The sequence below is a fragment of the Ursus arctos genome, unplaced genomic scaffold, assembly GCF_023065955.2.
Source record: "Ursus arctos isolate Adak ecotype North America unplaced genomic scaffold, UrsArc2.0 scaffold_21, whole genome shotgun sequence".
Taxonomy (NCBI): Eukaryota; Metazoa; Chordata; class Mammalia; order Carnivora; family Ursidae; genus Ursus; species Ursus arctos.
The window spans coordinates 1,682,950-1,698,743 of record NW_026622886.1 but is presented as its reverse complement, the minus strand read 5'-3'; the positions used below and the strand labels follow the sequence as shown (position 1 = coordinate 1,698,743).

At 43.3% G+C, this 15,794-nt stretch overlaps 1 protein-coding gene across 1 annotated transcript; it reads left to right on the top strand.

The window, feature by feature from the left end:
• Positions 1–1,074: 1,074 nt before the first annotated feature.
• Positions 1,075–15,239, top strand: RBX1 (ring-box 1). Its single transcript, XM_026479568.4, has 5 exons — positions 1,075–1,276; positions 3,188–3,266; positions 8,174–8,244; positions 11,462–11,547; positions 14,089–15,239. Exons 1-5 carry the CDS (start codon positions 1,199–1,201, stop codon positions 14,099–14,101), a joined length of 327 nt encoding a protein of 108 aa, XP_026335353.1. The 5' UTR covers positions 1,075–1,198; the 3' UTR covers positions 14,102–15,239.
• Positions 15,240–15,794: the final 555 nt, after the last annotated feature.

The following is a 15,794-nucleotide window of genomic DNA, read 5'->3' as shown; positions in this document are numbered from 1 at the left end:
TGACTAAGACAAGGAAACAAATTGCAGTTCTTCCGGTTTGGCAATGGAGTCAACACGCTCCAATTTTAAGAGAAAATATGAAATTTCAAATAAGCCATTACAAGATTCAAGAGTGATCTAGCCGAGTCATACCTCTTAATGGTTAGAGATTCACAAGGGGGGCCGAATCTAGAAATGGGAGGGTGACAAAGTACAGGTGCTTTGGTTAGGGAGGAACAAGTAAGACTCAATTGCCAAGTGCCTCACACAAATTTAAGACGTACATGGATTGCAGATGTGACGACACAGCAAGGAGCGAAAGGAGGACGGAAATTAGGGAGAAAGGACCCCATACTCAGATGACCAATTGAGGAACAGGAAATGAGCGCTCAAGTATGTGAAGTTGAAGCCGCGTGCCTTAACCAAAGGGCATTCTAGCACGGATTGGTATTACGGGCGGGCTGGAGATGGCATCTCCCCGGCTCCTAAGCCTCCTCCGCCTACTTCAGGTGGGCAGGTTAAGGCAGGACTGGAGAATGCCTACACAGTTGGGCCCCGGAGAGGGCATTCGGGGAGCTCCCGTCTCCCCGTCGAATCCTGAGCATTTCCCGAATCGGAATCAGGAACCAAACAGTGCCCGGACCCGGCTCTCCCAGGGCGGGTGCACGTCGGGCCTGGCTGGGAGGCGGGTCGCGACCTGCGAAACTATGGGGTCTCGGGTATCGGCAGCAGGAGGTGGGCCGCCCGCCCTAGACGCTTCCCAGGCGGAACTCTGCGTTAGACCCGCCGGCACTGGAGCAGTGCGGCAGCTGGGGAAGGCGGGGCGGGGCCGGGGCGGCAGGTCGCGGCCGAGGCGGAGGAAGCAGCCGCCGCCCCAGCTGAGGGAGTGCGGCCGGGGGCTTCCCGCGGGAGGAGGCGAGAGGGAGTCTTTCGAGCGTTTCCACCCGGCTAGATCACGTCGGCTCGGCCCCGCCCGGCCCCGCCCCGGCCCCCGCCTCTCCCCCAGCCGACGCGGGGGCCGAGAGGAGGTGGGGGAGGGAGGGACCTGCACCAGCGCCTTTAAGAGGCGTGGCCACGTGCTCCGCCCCCACCTGCCTCTGGCGCGCCTGTAAGGGGCGGAGTGCGGGAGGAGGTGCCGGGGCGGGAGGGGGAGCGAGGCGTGCGCTGGTGCGCTGGTGCGCAGGCGCAGTGGCAGGACGACAGACCGTGTGTTTCCAAAATGGCGGCAGCGATGGATGTGGATACCCCGAGCGGCACCAACAGCGGCGCGGGCAAGAAGCGCTTTGAAGTGAAAAAGGTTGGGTCTCGCCAGCGCCTTCCTCAGGGAAGGTAGAGAGGCGCGGATCTGGCTGGCGGGCCCGAGGATGACCGAGGCGCGGAGTAAAGGGCTTCATTTCAGGGCGTTCCTGGAACCGGGTACCAGGAAAGGAAGCTGGGGGGCGGGTCTTAGAGTTGATCGGCGTGACTAGGGCCCACTGCCAGTGGCAGTATTGGTTTCGCTGGGAGTCTGAGGGGCCAATCACGGAGGCGCTTATTGCGATACGCGGGGTTGCGACTTGGCTGAGAGAGCCAAGCGCCTGAGCTGTCACTGGAGTGGTGGAGGGGTGGGGAGGAGTGGGTGGAGTGGATGGAAGGGGGAGTCGGAGCGATGCGGTGGGTGGAGGATGGGGGCAGTGCGGCGAAAGCCGGGACCTGCGTTCCTACCGCATTGGAGGCCTCTGAGAAGCCCGGCTGGTGATCTCCTTGCCCCGCCCCTTCCCGAAGCCCGGGGTCCCTCTCGTTGAGGGACCCCAGCCTGGTCCTCGCCCAGCCGAGGCCTCCCTTAGCCCTCTCTCTAGTCCTCGTCCCCGCCGAGTTAAAGTGTCTCCAGTGTAACAACTCTTGGCTCTTCTGAGAGGTCTGTTGGTTTGTCACACAGCCGCCACAGTCCTGTGGTCATATCCAGAATCCCTCTGTACACCCCCCCCCCCCAAAAAAGCATGGTGGAATTCGTTAAAAAGAAAATGTGAGCCCAAACCTTGTGTCATTTAGGAAGGGTTGAGTACTGGTGGCGAACGACCTGGTGAAAGTAGGAAAGCAAAAATGTGGAACGTGTCTTTTTGCATGAAATGCCTTATAGTGGTTTGCCAACAGTTTGGGAGAAGAGTGCCGATTCCCACATAATATCAAATAAATGTGTTCAAAATGAAGACTCTGAAATAGGGAAAATGCTGTTTCTGGAACATCTGGCTAAACACTAACAATATTCCCCCCCTGATGCTTTTTTGGTGTTTCATTGTGGGCACTGCATGCTCAGTTACAGCTAGCAGCCATATTGAAGAATAGAAATAGGGTTTTTTTCCTTCAATTTGAAGCTGTATGGTGAAAAGTGCTGAAGAAGTTGAACTAGACACTGAATTGGGTTTGAAAGAGATGAAGGTTTTGGAAGTAGCACCAAATTAGTGGATGAGAAGGGAGTTCGGGAATATTTATAATTGGAGAAGCCAAAAGGTTGAATTACTTAAATTCCGCTTTTAGATAAACTCTTAATTGGAATTATCTTAACTAAATATGAGTCTGAGCATGTAAAAGTTGAGAACATCAGCTTATTTGATGGTAAGAACTAACCAAAATTCTAGTGAATTTCTAGAGTTTGTTGTGAAATAATCTTGTAAGATTTAAGTGATGACCTTGCTCTGTGTACTGACACTGGGTAATTAGTTATCCAGCTTATCCCACGATTACCCATTTTATGATCCAATCATCATCTTAGTTCATTCTGTTCCTAGCTTTCACCTCCTCACTCATTCTTTTCAAAGCTGCGTTGAAGAGCAGATACTTACCTGGACAGAAATTGAGCTCTTCAGGGGAACCTGTACAGAAATTCAAGTTTGTGCTTATTAAACCTAAAACAGGCACTTAAAAATTATTCCTGATTTTCTTACATTGATATGGTTGACTAAATTATTGCAAGATGTAGGAGAAAGTGAAGATGATTCATTAATTTGTGTTCATATACTCAGCTGTTTAAAGAACGGGTGAGTGCACGTGTAACCTGCTGTTGCCCTCTGATAAAATAAATAAGAGCAATGTAATATCCCCAAACTCCTGTGTTTGGTGGTCCTTGTGGCCAAAGAGATGATAACTGCGGCTGCAGCATGAAATTCTAGAGTGTGTGTTTGCCTGTGTGACAAGGAGAGTGCATTGTTCCCCCTTTTTCTCTTTGCAGTGGAATGCAGTAGCCCTCTGGGCCTGGGATATTGTGGTTGATAACTGTGCCATCTGCAGGAACCACATTATGGATCTTTGTAAGTAACTGGAGGAGGATGGGAGGAAGTTGAGAAGGTTACAGAGATTGTGGCTATCCTGATGTGACCAAATTTCTTCTTCTCAAGGAGATATAAAGCATAGTCAGAACACTTGGTGTCTTCTGCCTCTAGTCCATTGGTATGTTTGAAATAGAGTAGATTTAATGATATCCTGGAGGCACACTCATTTCTCAGAATAAATCTACTCAATCTAAAGATGGCAAGCACACATTTAGAATGAGTTGTGGACACAGAGGCACTGTTGATTATTCCTCTATATTTCCCATCTCATACCCAGACTCAAAGGCAAAAATAGTGAAAGGAAAAAAATAAACTTTGAGCTAAAATATTCTACCAAAGCTAGTTTTTGCTTGGCAAGATTTATAAAGAAAAGAAGCCAAAGAAGTAAGGAATTTCAGTGTTAGCCCCAAAGTTAAGAGGACATCGCTGCCAACATCTAAATAGACAACTAATTGCAGTAAAGAAATTTCATTTAAATCTCCTACAGATTCCGTCATGTATAGTAGCCAGTACATGGTGGATTTGATCATAGCTGTTGATGGGACTCAGAATCCTTATAGTAATAGGAGCAAGTATGTTGATCACACGAGGAACAGTTGAGGTTACTTTTTCATCCAGATACTGAAATGGTTTGTTACAGAGATCCGGTGTGAGGTGAAGAAATTTCAGCTTTCTAGAGTTGAATTTACAGGCACTTATTTTGAAAATCACTTACCTGCCTCTCCAGCTTCATCTTGCACCACTCTCCCGCTCACTCTGGTAGTTTCTTTGGCTTTCTTTCCATTCTTGAAGTGTCCATGCTCTTTTTTAGAGCCCTTACATATCCTGTTCCCCAGTGTGGAATATTCTCCCTCTTCTCTCCACTACCTTTGCCTAACCCACTACTGTCCAATCTAAATATGAGCCACAAATACAAGTACATATGTAATTTAAAATTTTCTGGTACCCACATTAAAATAATAGATGATTTGCATTTTATTTATCCTACTATATCCAAAAAATTTTCATTTCAACATGTAAATAATATTTTACAGTGAAATATTCTACATTCTATTTTTGGTACTAAGTCTTTGAAGTGTATTTTGCACTTACAGCGCATCTCACCTCAGACTAGCCACATTTCAAGTGCTCAAAGGCCACACAAGGCTAGTGGTGACTTTATTGGGCAATGCGGAACTAACCCATAGTTGGTTTTCAGATGTCACCTTGAACTAGCTCAGAGATGTGTTCCCTGACCATACTTACATACACACAGGCTATGACAGTTTTGTTAAATATTCTCAAGACCTCCTGTAGTTTTCCTTGTAGTCTTTAATTTAGTTGGTTCTCTATCATATCTGTGTTATTTACTGCTCTATTCCCAGGATCTAGCATAGTGTCCAGTACATAATAGGTTCTCACTAAATACTTGCTCAGTGAATAATAAAAATACAAAATAGGGGAATAGTCTGTGATCATTGTAACTTAGAAAGCACCAATCAAATATCATGTGTTAGTAGTTTGTTGCCCTTGGTTTCTTTTGAGTTTTGACCCTGTTTACATTTTCACACAACAGTCAAAGCAGACAGCAGCCACCGTGATGTTTCATATAGATAGAAGGAACCCATCACGGAAAAACATATGCACAGTTTTAAATGTGTTTGGGTGGGGTCTTTGATTACATGCGTGCCAATTTTGTTGCTGTGCATTTTCATAAGAGTTGTGCCCAAAGCAATTTTATTTTCTTGGATCTCTCTTCTGTAAATAGTTAATGATTCCAAATAACCCTGTTTTTTTTCCCCCTACTTCTGTATTTAAGTCATTTTGTGTGTCTCTGGATGCAGGAGAATGTACTTCTTAGGAGGACCACAACAGACAACACCATTAATAACTCTGTCTCAGAGTTGAACACTTGAGGGATCAATGTAGGTCTTCAGTTAGACACCTACCTACTTCATATATTTTAAATGTTAGGTGAAGTATTAGAATAGTGAACTCTTTTTTTTTTTTTTTTTTTAAGTAGGCCCCAACGTGGGGCTTGAACTCACAACCCTGAGATCAAGAGCCCCATGCTGTACTGACTGAGCCAGCCAGGCACCCCAAAATACTGAACTCTTATAACAAAAAATTATGAAAGTATTTTCAAGTCATGTCTTTTTAAAATTTTAATTGAGAAGTTTATTCTTTTTTTAAATTATTTCTTAAGGTTTTATTTTAATTCCAGTTAACATACAGCATTATATTAGTTTCAGGTGTACAACATAGTAACGAACACTGCCGTACGTCACCCGGTGCTCATCATGACAAGTGCACTCCTTAATCCCCATCACCTGTTTAACCCATCCCCTCACCCTCCTCCCCTCTAGTAACCGTCAGATTGTTCTCTATAATTAAGAGTCTGTTTTCAAGTCTTGTCTTTTATTCATTCAATGAATACTCACATCCTGAACATTTTGCTAGGCACCAGAATAAAACAGTGACTGAGATCAAGTTTTTACCCCTAAGAAACATACCCTTTTGTTTATCACAGACACTAAAGAGAAGTCTGGTTGCCACAACGGGGTTTGCCTTCCTTGGAAAAAAAAAAAAAGATTATGATTCTTGTAAAAAGACTTTTTGTTAAAGCTGAAAATAAGAATCTTGATTTAGCAATGGCCATTTTCTAATAAATTCTGGTCTGACATTAAATGAATAATTATATACATAGCCCTAAATAAATAAGAGTGATTATGGCTGAGCTCAAGTTGGACTCTTCTGTAAAGCTTTCTTGGTCTGAAGACTTCCTCTTTTGAGTCAAAATTGACACTACATGTCCTATTTTGGCTTTGTATTTATTGTATATTGCCCCATTTCTTTGTTGTTCTAAAGAATTGCTGTAATACACTCCTAGGTTTTCTCCATTACCTCAGGTAATCTTGTTCCAGATGAAGAGGGCATCCAGAAGGGTGTAGACCCAGCCTTTGCCCGTGAGAAGTTAGCCTCTTCCTAAACCACAGGTCCATCTCTGTTTTGAAAGTGTGAAATCTGTCAGCTTCCAAGATGAAACCATTGCTTCCTTAGCAGTGCTTTGGTGGTAATGCTCTTGTATTGAAATTTAAAAGTCCCCAAGCTTCATGTATCACACGTACTAAGCTTCTGCCTTTGCAGGGGTATGACAGGAATCCATTATGTGCTGCTTGTTTTGGCTGCTCTAGGTTGACAGTGAACAGTTACTTTACCCGTTTAAATGAATGACTCAACTCCTGTGCTCAGTCTGCACCAAGAGCTCAAGAACATTTTCTATTTGAGAACGTTTTACACTGGTATTTAATAATTTTTCGTGCCATATCTTTTCTTATGTGGCATTCTAGATTGCAGTCCTATCCCTCCTGTATATTTTTGTTCTTTGTTAGGAATTACCAGGTAAAGAATGCATATATCTTTGGCCCCCATTGTCTCTGTTTGTAGAAGTGGTTTTGTTTGTTTATTCAAGTACCGAGAGCCTACTTTGTACTTGGCATAGAAAGACAGAGTCCCTTAAAAATACCTTGACCTAGAAAAATTTAAACATGATAATGTACCTTGAAACATTTATTTCAATAATAATTATGCCTCTTATTTAGATAATTTTATAATACACTGTATTCATCTGAGAGGATTCACCTTGAAGGACATCATATTTTTTATTTTCTCTACTTTTGAATATGGTAGTGCAGTCACAGCCCCAGTAAATCCTTGAATATACTGCATAGACCCTGGATTCTCGACTGCTATCAGAAGGAAGACCCAGTTATTCTCTTTGTAGTGTGAATCTGGTAGCAAAAGGAAGTTCTATGATTTCAGATCCTTTGCCTTTCATATTTTTGAAGGATGGGAAAAACCCTTATGGCGTATAACTTCCCCCAAGACCAAATAGATCCATTCAAGTCTCAGCACTGTTTGCTTACAGTTTTACTGTTTCCCACCTATGGAACTTTGAAGTAATTGTCTCTTAAATAGTCTTTCCTGAAACTTTTTATTCTTCAAATGGGAGACTCCATTTAGTTACCACCTTCAGAGAAAGCAAATTAGACATTAGTAATTCTTGTTCCTTGAATATTTATCCCCAGTAGAGCTTTACTCATCAGTTCTTGATCTCAGTCAAATTTGTATTCTATTTAAATTCTCCTCTCCTCCCCCTCTGTGAAATTGATAGTTGGATATATTTGCCATAATGTGCTCTGTTGACCAGACAGAATCACCTCGGGGGTAGTAAGCATCACCAAGTGGTGGGCCCCCAATCTCTAACCCATTGGCCTAATAGATTTGCTTTGTTTGACAGTGTTTTAAAGATGTTTGAGTTAAAGATGTTTGAGTAAGACAGCATATGCTACAGTTTGCCACAGGCCTCTTCACTCTCTTTTATTTTGCTTCTATCCTGGTTCCTTTGTGTCTGCCTGACCCTTTTAGGGACTGGAGCTTGTTACCCAGCTAGACCATTATGTTGTAAGGGCCTAAGAGGCAGCATTTTCCAAGAACAGGGAGAAGATGCCAGTTCTCAGTACAGTAAGAGTTACAAGGTAGCTTTAAGAATTTACTAAATTGACCAAACTAGGAGAGATCACTTTGCTTTGGACAGGTCAGGTTATGTTCAGAACTAAAATGTGCCTTTTCCTCCATCACTCTGGCTGTGAGCAAGGATAGGAAATCGTTGCAAAGCAAACTGTTAAGTCACATCTCTGCCTTCTATGCTTCACCCCTTCTTACACTCATTAAAAAACAATGATGACTAATGAACCACTTAGAATTTTGTTCAGGTTTGCACCACCCTCACCCCTGCAGAGGCAAACACAAATCCTGTCCTTGTGTTGTTATGGAGGGAGGGCTGCTGTAGATTGAGAGGCTGTTGCTCTGGTGGTCCAGTGATCTTGTTGCTCTTGTTCCCACAGGCATAGAATGTCAAGCGAACCAGGCGTCTGCTACTTCTGAAGAGTGCACGGTTGCCTGGGGAGTCTGTAACGTAAGGAAACATCTTTCCCTATCAGCATGGCTTGTAAACATTATTTCCACTTTTCCTGCTTTGCCAGTCTTGAAAAAAACTAGGAAAAAAAATGACTAGCCCACCTTTCTCCCAAAAGGTATACCAATAGTAAAAAAAAGGTTTTAAATCTTTGTACTATTCACCTGTTATGGGTTAAAAATTATTAGTTATTGCAGGGGCACCATTTTGTCCAAATTATAAAGTGGACCCACTTTTGTTAGCAACACTTTGGGGTTTCATCTTTGGGAATTGCCTGCAAAGCCTGTGGCAGCCTTTGGAATATTCTCCCATTGGTGGACATCTTTACCTTCTTAACACATTTTTTTTAGGGCTCTATGCCTTGTGGAACTAAGTTTGCCGAATAAATTGAGTGTTCAAGGGCCATGTGTGTGTGTTTTAAAGTGTGGCAAGTGTACTAAGTTAGGATTTTTTTTTAACGTGGCTCATGCCAGAAATGTTTTGTCCAGCCTCATTGGACTGAATGTACAGCCTTCCACGGTGTGACAGCTGTGAAGGATAACAACATCAAATATGTTATTTCTAGCATGTGTTAAAAATTCATCTGTACAGCCATATAGTCCCAGTCACATAAGCTAAAATTGTCCTGTCCTTCTGTGCCAAGGAGAGAGAGGACCCACAGCCCAGTATGGCACAGAGGCTCTGGAATCAGGCCACTATTCCCTGTCTTTGACTTAACTTGCCAAGTGACTTCAGACAAGGTATTTGATATCCCTAAGCCTGCGTTCCGTCATGTAGACTGCACAGAGTGATAATCAGGATGAAATGATTTTATCCTACTCTACATAGGAGACGTAAGTGTTTGTTAAATACATATATATAAATAACAACTTTGGGGGTGGTAGTGGTTACTGAGCAGATAGTAGCTATCAGTACTTTGGCCCAGCAGGCTGAGGCTCTGCCCTACCCAGCCTGTGCTGCACCTTCTTAATTCTGTCAAGGCCCTTTGAGCAGTTCCACAGTAGCCTGTATTGGCCCAGCTGGTATTGACCCAATGGAATTTGTTGTTTATGGGGATGAAGAAATAAAATAAATTGGACTCTTTGCTCTGCCTGACATTCGGGCATATACTAAGGGCCATGTTATTTTTTGGTGGAAGGAAAAGGAAGTGAACTTCCCTTAAATTTGGCTAAGGCGAGACTAGCTCAGGGAGCTTGCCATAAAGAAGAGCTGACATGGTGTCGCAGAAACCTTTGGACCAGTGCTGGCTTCTAGTTCTGGGTCTTCTCACCGGCTCCATGAATTAGGCAAGTCACTTGATTTGTCTGAGTTTCAGTTTCCTGTCTGCAAAATGAAGGTAATAATACCTGTCATGATTGCTCGCCAGGGTTGCTGTGAGGCTCCAGCTAGGTACTATATGCTAGCACCTTCTGTGAACTGTAAAGCAGTAGGCAGTGTACTTTGAGATGCTAAATTCACCCATCAACAGACCGTAGGTTATTGACAGGAAGAAAGTTGGGGCCAGGGCGGTTCAACGATGCTGTCGCCTGATGTGCAGCCTTCTTTGCAGCCTCTCTTTCCCTCCATCTCCTGAGGTAGTTGGGGTATGTAAGGACCCTGTACTATTATTGCAAGATGCCTAGTGGGGGCCGGGAATGGGGGCTGGTGGGGAAAGGCATCTTGAATACCCTTAGGTGAGCCTGTCCCTCCTACCTGATGATTGAGAAAATGCCTCAGCTTTCTGCTTTCTAGAAGTTTTATTTTTTTCTCCCTTTCACAGTGAGTTATATGAGAGTCAACGAGTTGCGTGAAAGGGATCCTCTAAAGCTCTCACCCTGGGAGAATATTTGTCCTGTTGAGCATTCATAGCTCACTAGCTGTGGATTCCACTCTTAATTACCGAATTCTGTTTCTGTCTTGATCAAAAGACAATGCCCGTGGTGGTAATCCACTCAGTGACTCTTCTCGAAGGTCCACGCATGTTTTGGTCGGGCCTGCTGACCAGATTTTGAGGCTGTTACTAAATCAAGCTTGCAGAATCTTTCATTATTCTGTTGGGGTGTCAGCATTTCTCCCCTGTCCCCACCTGAGCCAGACCATCACAGATAAGATGAGGGGGAGCACTTGCTGCTGCTGTCTTAATACTCTGCTGCTGTGAGCAGAGGGAGGAGAATAAATGTCCGTTGCGGAGGTGTTGTGATTAGCATCTGCCTGTCATTCAGTCACGCCAAAAACACACACATTTTCCTTTTGCTCAAATCTGAAAGCCACCTCCAAGCTGCCTGTCAGTTACCAGCTTTCTTGGTACTCTGGCCATTTTATCTCTTGCCTTGATCATGAAGTAAGTTGTTTAATGATCTTTCAGCTGCTTGTGTGCACTTTGTCCACCATGATGCTTCCTTTTACCCTAATTTTTTTATGTCATTCTTTTAAGAGAAAGTGCCTCACCGCTTCAATGCTTACCAGGTACCGAGCTGTTGGGGTTTTTCCAGATTTTATTTATTTATTTGTCAGAGAGAGAGACAGAGGCAGGCAGAGGGAGAAGCAGGCTCCATGCAGAGCAAGGAGCCCAATGCAGGACTCGGTCCCAGGACCCTGGGATCATGACCTGAACTGAAGGCAGCCACTTAACCAACTGAGCCACCCAGGTGTCCCACATTCTGAGCTGTTTTATTATCAGTACATCTTTGAACAAATCTGGAAAGAAGGTTTTTTGAACAGAGCTGAGCTGGGTGTGGGGAGATTGGGGAAGTGCCCGTCTTGGCTCTGGGTGGGCGCCAGTGGCAGAAGTCGCTGCTCCTGGGGTTCCCATTCTCCAAGGTGGTGGAGGGGCTGTTGGGGACCAAGAATGGGGAAGTTTGAAATGTGCCTGTGATCAAGGGCCTCCTGGCATGTGTCCAAGGAAAAGTACAGGAAAGTAGAAGCCTCCCCTACGGGCCAAAGAGGACCAGGAGGCCACGCTCCATCTTCCCCTAAGGGAAGGGGAGAGAATGCCCTGCTACAATGTATGCGATGCTTCCTAAATAATTTCTTCTTGTAGTGGTTACATTTCTAACAGATTCAGTGGGAACTTCCTGTCTTGGAAGAGGTTGTTGACCTTTTGCCTCTCATTGTTTGTTGTCTCCCGTTGTTCGCCGGCCCCCTGTGTGTCACCAGGCCACTGCCCTTGAGACATATTACCAGTAGATGGCTGAGCCTGCACAGAATTATTTTTAATAACATGTATCTTCTTTTCCAGCATGCTTTTCACTTCCACTGCATCTCTCGCTGGCTGAAAACACGGCAGGTGTGTCCGTTGGACAACAGAGAGTGGGAATTCCAAAAGTAGGTGTCTCGGGCTGTTTTGATGTTGTAAGACTGGACTCTGTGGTCCGGGCCATCCTTGAATCACCTCAAGCTGGAGGGTGCATAGTCTGAGAAGATGGAGACAGGGAACATACCTTGTTTTACAAACAAACTTTTGGTTAGTTAAACAAGGACTCGTCTATGAGTCCCAACTCTCAGGGTCTGTAAAAGTAGAAAATAGAATCTGCAAACTATTAAATATTTCCAGAATCACATCCATATTAAGGCTCCAGGGGCTAACAAATGTCAGGTATCTTTGCTTTGGGCTAGAATTACATCTGCCTATCCTGCTTCATTGGTTTATCTCATGTTGATTAACTCTGATATAGTATTTATGGCTATCTCAGCTAAATATTAGTATTACATAAGTAAAACATGACATGATAAATTTTTTAAAATTCAAATAGTCAAGAGGGCATACCAAAAAAAATTAGTTTCCCACCGTAATCTCCTAATGTCACTCCCAGAGGTGACCATCAGCTTCTTAGTACCTCCTGTCTCCATACACCTGCTTGCATGCATACGGGGGGATATATGTATATAATTTTACCATAAATATGAGCATCCTACATAGTAATTCACCTTGCTTTTTCATTTCAGGCATTTTGGAGTTTTTCCATATCCATATATATCCGACTACCTCCTCTCTGATGGTCGGAGAGTATTTTTTATGCTGATGTACCATAATTTATTTAATTGATAGAATTTGGGTTTCAGATTTTTCACTTAAAAATAGTGTGTAGGGATGACCATCCTTATACATGAATCTTTGTGAATATGTGCAAGTATATTTGTAGCAGTAGTTCCTAAAAGAGGAATTTCTGAGTAAAGAGTGTGTACATTTTTATTTTTGATAAAGTCAGATTTTCCTTTCCCAGGAATTTTTTGTAGTTTATACTCCCTCTGAACAATGCAGCAGAATGCCCCTTTCTCCATTTCCTGCTGAGGCTCTATTATCAAACTTTCCATCTTAGCTACTCTGATAGTTGAAAACTAGTATTCAGTCGCATTTTTTAAATTTTGAGTGAGATTGGCTACTTTTCATATGTTTAGAATCCCTTATTGGTACAGTTATTTTGCTTTTACACTTGGTTATTTATTTGGTAAAGAATTTTGGAAGTCTTACTGAATGCACGTTCATTTTTTAAGGAACCTGCCAAATACTCAGCGTTTAACTCACACTGTTGTCCTTCGTTCAGCAAAGTGTATGCTACCTAATGTGTAAGATACGAAAACGTGTGAGACAGTCCTTCCCTATTCCCGGGAGCTCGTGTTCTGAGTAGAACCATGAAGTCACAGAGATCAAGGCAAAAGCACTTTTCTGCATTCTCAAGAGGCCTTTGTAATTGGCTCTGCCCTGGAGCAGACTCCAGGTTCCGTTTTGGACCCAAACTGCCCATGTTGCCCATTAAATATTCCCTGGACTGAGCCTAGGAAGTGGGGGGTATGCAGAATTCCTCGTGTTGGGCTTTGACTCCACCACTGTGTCCAGCCAGCGGCCTTGTCAGGCAGTGCTCAACAGCGCTTGGGAAAACAGATTCCTAAGGAACAAATTATAGGCATCCTTTAATCTGATGGACAACTTCTGGGTTGCTCTCCACTCCACTAACAAACATTGGAGCTCTACTGTGTGTGGAATTTGGCACAACTTTTTTGTAGCTAGTATTCAAGTAGATTTCGTACGAAAAGTGCTTAAAACATCTGGTAGTCCTTCGGGCTGATGGAAGCCGTGACCCAGAGTTCGAGTGCCCCGGTTTCCACCCATTGTTATATGTGTTAGATTCTATGTTATATTTCATTATAAGTATTTTAATCAGAGGCTGTCCATAAAGAACCGGACAAAAGATAGAGTAAGATAATAATGAAGGATTTTTGTTCACGAAGTCCCATTTATATGTGGAAGAAATTTGTCGGCCTTGTTTGTTTTTATGATATTGTTAGAGCCAAATTTTGGCTTTTGGGGAAATGAGAAACCACCTGAAATCCATACCTCATATCTCTACTCTTCAGTAGTGCTGAATGTAATCAGGGCGGAAATTGGACCTGGTGATAGATTTTGAAATTGAAGGCCGTTCAATGACTGACTGTTCCCCACATTTGCCTGAGTAGCAAATTTGAAGTGTAAATGAGCTGCAGTGGGAAGGGGAGGCCGAGTGCTCCAAGGGTGTCTGAGCCACTGACTGGAGCCGCCAGAGCAGCTCCCTGACACAGCCGCCAGTTCTGACTTTTCCCTCTCGCCTCCCTACTACTGCCCACATCTATCTGGTAGCTGGAAGGAGGGTCAGGTGGGTATAGTTGAGGCCCATGGAGGGACTGTCACTAAGAAGAGGGTAGTAGGTAAAATATTATGAAGGATAAAATAAAAGAGGCAGAGACTAGTGTCAACCCAATCTTGGAGAACACTTGTACTCACATCTTTTAAAAGTTTTCATTACATTTGCTCCTATGTTTTAGCAGGTTTTGTAGTCTCAAGCAGGAAATTACTAAGGAATTAATAAGATAATTTACTTTGTCTTTCAGGTATGGGCACTAGAAAGAATTCTTTCATCGAGCTCAACTGTTCTGTTATTCATTTAATGACTTGCCCTCCTGTTACTTAATTATAAATTAGATAGAACTATGTCTTTTCTGCTTTGTCTTTTCAGTTTGCTATTCCTGCAGCCATATTGTATTCTGTGTCAAATAAAATCCAGTTGGATTCTAGAACAGATGCTGTCTCTGTGTATGTGAAAAAGTGAACATAAATAAAAGGTCCCTTCTTCCTAGGCTGGAAGGCTTCCTTTTGAAAGTGAGATGTTTGTTCATTAGAGCAGATTTGTCCTGTGAGCACATCGCTTGGTCACGAGGAATCCTGGTCCACAGCCTGGTCATCAATGGCAGTCTCGGGCAAGTCGTCTCTCTGCTCCACCCTTTCCCCTATAGAATGGCTCCTAAGAACTAAATAGCATCATATGTGCACAGAAAGAATTTTTGTAAACTGTAAAACCACTATACGAATGTTAACCTTGACCGTGTATGACATGTTGCTTTCTGTTCTTAGTTTAGAAAAATAAACCTGAAAAAAATCTAATATGTAATTTTGGCTGGCAAAAGAAGAATTTACGAACCTAAGTTGAAAATTGGTGTCACTTAAAATGCAATTAAAAAATTCAAGTTGCCTTTACCACCACCTTCTTTTGCAATTTGTTTAAAATGTCTTGGCCATGGGGGTGCCTGGCTGGCTCGGTTGGTAGAGCATGCGACTCTTGATCTTGGGGTCATGAGTTCAAGCCCCATGTTGGGTATAGAGATTACTTTAAAAAAATAAAAAAGTCTTGGCCATGGAAAAAATTGCAAGTTCTAAAACTGAATCAGTGTTGATGTAGTCTTTAACTGAGAAACAGTCTAGTTTACTGTAGTGGTTCTCAAACTATGGTCTGAGGACTCCTGGGGGTTCCTGGAACCCTTTCAGGAGGTTCATGAAGTTCCTGTTCCACTACATGTCTGCATGAGGCCAGCTTTTCCTTACGTCCTTCAACCAAAGCAATGCACTGAATGAAGAAGCAGGCAGGAGAATCCAGCTGTCTTCTATTAGATATAAGAGAGATTTGCAAAAATGTAAAACAGTGCCACTCTCTAATTTTTTTTTTGTTTTGAAAAATAGTGGCTTTTAATAAAAATATTTATGTTAACATGATGGGTTTTGTTCTTTTTAAGTCTTAAATTTCTCGGTTTTGATATCCATTATACATACATATGGATACATCTATAGACGTTCACCCACAAAGACAAAAATTGAGGTCTTCGGTTTTTTAAGATCATAAAGGGGGGGCGCTCAGTTGGTTAAGCGTCTGCCTTCAGCTCAGGTTGTGATCTCCAGGTCCTGAGATCGAGCCCCCCGTTGGGCTCCCTGCTTAGCGGGGAGCCTGCTTGTCTCTCTGCCTCTCTTTCTGCCCCTCCCCACCACTCATTCTCTCTCAAACAAAATCTTAAAAAAAAAAAACAAACCCATAAGGGATGCTGAGAGAAAAAAAATGTTAAGAATCTGTACCTTAGTTATTAGGAACTTTGAAGTGTTAATAAACCTGGATCAAACCCACCTTCCAGGGGCATCTGGGTGGCTCAGTCAGTTAAGTGTCCAACTCTTGTTTTCACTCAGGGAGTCATGAGATCGAACCCCAGACTCCGTGCTCAGCACATAGTCTCCTTGAGATCCTTTCCTTCTGCCCCTCCCGCCGCTCGTGCTG

Excerpts from the sequence above, each read along its gene's own strand:
- RBX1 (XM_026479568.4), top strand. The coding sequence starts at position 1,199 with ATGGCGGCAGCGATGGATGTGGATACCCCGAGCGGCACCAACAGCGGC. Across the intron at positions 1,277-3,187 it reads AGCGCTTTGAAGTGAAAAAG|TGGAATGCAGTAGCCCTCTG; the intron begins GTTGGGTCTCGC and ends TTCTCTTTGCAG. Across the intron at positions 8,245-11,461 it reads TTGCCTGGGGAGTCTGTAAC|CATGCTTTTCACTTCCACTG; the intron begins GTAAGGAAACAT and ends CTTCTTTTCCAG.